This window comes from Lepidothrix coronata, unplaced genomic scaffold (assembly GCF_001604755.1).
Source record: "Lepidothrix coronata isolate B3197 unplaced genomic scaffold, Lepidothrix_coronata-1.0 Scaffold396, whole genome shotgun sequence".
Lineage (NCBI taxonomy): Eukaryota > Metazoa > Chordata > Aves > Passeriformes > Pipridae > Lepidothrix > Lepidothrix coronata.
Window position 1 is genome coordinate 41,541 of NW_016690576.1, and position 4,150 is coordinate 45,690.

Sequence of the window (4,150 nt, forward strand, 5' to 3'; positions counted from 1 at the left end):
GGCACCAGGGGGTTACAGCAAAAACCAGCTTTGGCAGCCAAAATCCCTCTTAAGGCTTTAATCTCATGAGAAATTGGCGGGGGGGGGGGGGGGGCAGTGCCACCGAGTGTGCCCCCCCTGCTGTCCCCAGCCTTGGGGGGGGCACGGGGACAAGTGCAAATTTAAGACAAATCCCTAAACCTGGCTTAAAATTCAGTGGGATTTAAGGGGTGGGGGGGAAAGTGGACGGGAGGATGCAGTGGGGAGAGGGGCTGGAGGGTTTGGGGAGCCCCCCCTGCCCCCCCCGTGTGGGGGCCCAGGCGCTGGTCAGGGTGTAAAGGTCGGTGCTGGCGCTGTTTGCACACGGAAGTGGCACCGTCCCCGTGTCCCGTCCCGGCGGGGCCTCCTCCCGCCTGGCACAGCAGGTAGGGAGGGCAGGGATCAGGGATGGAGCCCCCCCAGCCCGTGGCATGGGTAGGATGGGTGGTGGGGGTGTCCCCCACACAGGGTGGGCACCCGACAGGGACCCCAGGTGTGTCTGTGTGGGGACACGGGGTCCCCTGGGCCTGGCACAGCCAGTGTCCTGTGTCCATGGGGACACAGAGGCCCTGCTGCTGCAGCAGGGGCCCATTGGGATTGGGATCAGGGGGTCCCCATAGAGACGGGGCTCTGGAGGTGCCCATGGCCCCACAGGAATAGGAATAGAGGGGTCTCCTTAGGGACAGGATGCTGGGGGTCCCCATTGGGATCAGGACTGGGGGGGTCTCCTTAGGGACCAGTCCATGTGGCCCCATAGGGACAGGACTCTGGGGGTCCCCATGGCCTCATAGGGACAAGTCTCTGGAGGTTCCCATGATCCCATAGGAGTGAGACTCTGGGGGTCCCCATAGGGATCAGCCTCTGGGGTCTCCATGACCTCATAGGGAAAAGCTCCTGGGGTCTTCATAGGGGTCAGGCTCTGGGGGGTCCCCATTGCCCATAGGGACTGGGCTCTTGGGGTCCCCATAGCCCCAGAGGGGTGGGGCTCTGGGGGGGTCCCCATAAGGACACTCTCTGGGGGTCCCCACAGCCCCCCATAGCCCAGGCCTTGCTCTCCTGACCCCAGTCCCTGCCCCATGTCCCCATGGCCATGGTGATGGGATGGGGGCAGTCCCCCACATCCCGTGACCAAATCTTGCTCCACCCCACACCCAGCATCACCCCAGCCCCCCCAGGTGACACCGCCTCTGGAAGGACCCCAGGATCCATCAGGGAGTGACACCAGGTCCTAACCGGGCATTTTGGGGTGCAGGGAAGGAAAGGAGAACATCCATGGGGTTCCAACCCTCCCTGTCACCCCTGTCACCGCAGACCTCGCCGTGCTGGGATGGCCCCGGATGCCTGAGCCCCCCTGGCCCCTCCCCAGCCATGGAGACCGTGGTCATCGTGGCCATCGGGGTGCTGGCCACCATCTTCCTGGCGTCCTTCGTGGCGCTGGTGGTGGTGTGCAGGCAGCGGTACTGCCACCCCAAGGACCTGCGCCACCACTACGACACCAAGTGAGTGACACTGTCAGGGAGGGACCTCAAGGGGCCCCACGGGCTGGGGACAGGGCTGGGGACGTGTCCAGCAACATCAAGGGGACAGTGTCGGGGACAGGTTATCAGGGGGACAATGAAGGGGACACGTCCTCTGTCACGGGGGGGAGGGACGATGCAGGGGACATGTCCAGCATCATCAGGGGGACAATGAAGGGGACACGTCCACTGTCATTGTGGGGATGAAGCTGAGGAAACATCCAGCATCATCAGGGGGACAATGAAGGGGACATGGCCAGCATCATCAAAGGGATAAAGCTGGGGACACGTCCATAATCATCAGGAGCACAAAGCTGGGAACGTGTTCACTGTCATTACAGGGATGATGAGGAGGAGATGCACAGCATCACCAGGGGACAAAGATGGGGACATGTTCACCACCATCAGCAGGGCAAAGATGGGGACATGTCCACTGTCATCAGGGGGACAGTGCAGGGGACATGTCCAGCATCATCAGAGGGAAGAAGTTTGGGACTTGTTCACCATTATCAGGGGGGTGAAGCTGGGGACATGTCCAGCATCATCAGGGCCGTGGGGCAGCCCGAGGAGGTGGCCTTGTCCCCATGGATGTCCCCCATGTCCCCAACAGACCCATCGTGGACCTGATGGGGACCTCGGAGACGCCGTCGGAGCCCTCGGAGCTGGAGCTGGACGACGTGGTCATCACCAACCCCCACATCGAGGCCATCCTGGAGAACGAGGACTGGGTCGAGGACGCCTCGTGAGTGTGTGTCCCCTGTGTCCCCCCAGTACCAGGGACCCCTGTGCAGTGCCGACCCCCCACCTTGGGATGCAGGTGGCAGCTTTGGGGATCACCAAGGCATGGGGATGGTCCTCAAGGTGGTCTCGGGGTGGGAATGTCCCCACGGGTCTGGGGGACACGGGGTGTGGGGCTGGCGGGAGAGAGGGGACAAGGATGGAGCGGGGGACACACACACCTGGGTTCACACCCTCCTCCCTCTCCACAGGGGTCTGGTGTCCCACTGCATCGCCATCCTGAAGGTGAGACGGGGCAATGGTGGCACTGGTGGTACTGGTGGTGATGGTGGGTGGCACTGGTGGTACCAGTGACACTGCTGCTGATGGTGGCACCAATGGCAGTGGTGACAACAGAAGCACTGGTGGTGATGGTGGCACTAGTGGCAGTGTGGCAGTGGGGGTACCAGTGACACTGGGGGTGATGGTGACACCAGTGGCACTGGTGGTGATGGTGGCAATGGTGGGTGGCACTGGTGGTACCGGTGGAACTGGTGGCCAAGGTGACATTGGTGCCAGTGGTGGGTGGCACTGGTGGCAGTGGTGGTGCTGGTGGTTGGCACTGATGGTACTGGTGGCAGTGGTGGCAATGGTGACCCTGCTGTCCCCAGATCTGTCACACGCTGACAGAGAAGCTGGTGGCCATGACCATGGGCTCGGGTGGCCGCGTGAAGTCCCCTGCCAGCCTGGGTGACATCATCGTGGTGGCCAAGCGCATCAGCCCCAGGTGATGGGGGGCTCTGGGGGGTCCCAGGGTTCTAGGGGGCTCTGGGGTTTTGGGAGGTGAGGGTCCAGTGGCTCAAGGGGGAGACCCCAGTGCTCTGGAGGGTCCGCAGGGATTTGGGAGGGGGAGATTCAGGGGCTCTGGAGGGGTCCCTGAGGCTCAGGGGGTGTCCCAGGGCTCTGGAGAGGGGCATTATGGGTTTCCCAGGGCTCTGAGAGGAGGTCCTGGAGCTCAGGAGGGTCCTGGGTCTCTGGGGGCAGTCCTGGGGCTCTAGGGGGACCCTGGGACTCTGGAGAGGCTGTCCCTGGACTCTGGGGTTATTTGGGGGGCTCTGGGGGGAAGTCCTGGGGGTCAGGAGGGTCCCAGGGCTCAAAGGGAGGTCCTGGGTCTCTGGGAGGGTTCCTGGGGCACAGGGCGGGACCCTGGGACTCTGGGGGTGTCCTTGGACTCTGGGTTACTTTTGGGGCTCTAGGGGTAAGTCCTGGGGGTCAGGAAGGTCCCAAGGCTCTGGGAGGGGTCCTGGGGCTCTGGGAAGGGGTCCTGTGGCTCGCAGGTTGTTTTGAGACTCTGGGAGGAGGTCCTGGGGGTCAGGAGGGTCTCGGGGCTCTGGAATGTTCCTGGGTCCCTGAGAGGGTTCCTGGGACTCTGAGGAGGGTCCCAGGTCTCCCAGGAGGCTCCAAGGGGGTTCCTGAGAATTGGGAAGGGTGTGGTGGATGGTGTCACTACACTGTCCCCCGGGGTTAACGCCGTCCCCGCCGCAGGGTGGACGACGTGGTGAGATCCATGTACCCACCGCTGGACCCCAAACTGCTGGACGCCAGGTGACACCAGCAGGAGGGGCAGGGGCATTCCTGGGGCTGGGGAGACACCCTGGGTGGTAACACAGATCAGTTCCACCCCATGCCACACCGCTGGGGACACCCACAGGTGACCCAGCAGGACGGGAAGGGCCCTTGGTATGAGCCCATAGCACAGGGCACAGAACACGCTGAGCTGGGAAGGACCCACAAGAATCATCAAATCCAACCCCTGGCCCTGCACAGACACCCCAACAATTCCACCCGGTCCCTGAGGGCTTTGGCCAACCCCTCCTGGAGCTCTGGCAGCCTTGGGG

General features: G+C 63.3%; 1 protein-coding gene across 4 annotated transcripts in view; it reads left to right on the forward strand.

Annotated features, from left to right (window-relative positions):
- TMEM98 (transmembrane protein 98) overlaps positions 1-4,101 on the forward strand; it is a 5,539-nt gene extending 1,438 nt beyond the window's left edge. Inside the window, exons 1-6 of one of the 4 annotated variants that reach the window (XM_017839293.1) lie at positions 318-404; positions 1,330-1,517; positions 2,146-2,277; positions 2,525-2,558; positions 2,924-3,039; positions 3,798-4,101. In XM_017839293.1, coding sequence (XP_017694782.1) covers positions 1,387-1,517; positions 2,146-2,277; positions 2,525-2,558; positions 2,924-3,039; positions 3,798-3,861 — 477 coding nt within the window. In that variant the 5' untranslated portion in view covers positions 318-404; positions 1,330-1,386 and the 3' untranslated portion in view covers positions 3,862-4,101. Of the gene's footprint in view, positions 1-317; positions 405-1,180; positions 1,244-1,270; positions 1,518-2,145; positions 2,278-2,524; positions 2,559-2,923; positions 3,040-3,797 lie in introns of those variants that run through there. The other 3 variants (XM_017839292.1, XM_017839294.1, XM_017839295.1) reach the window with 3 other exon arrangements.
- Positions 4,102-4,150: the final 49 nt, after the last annotated feature.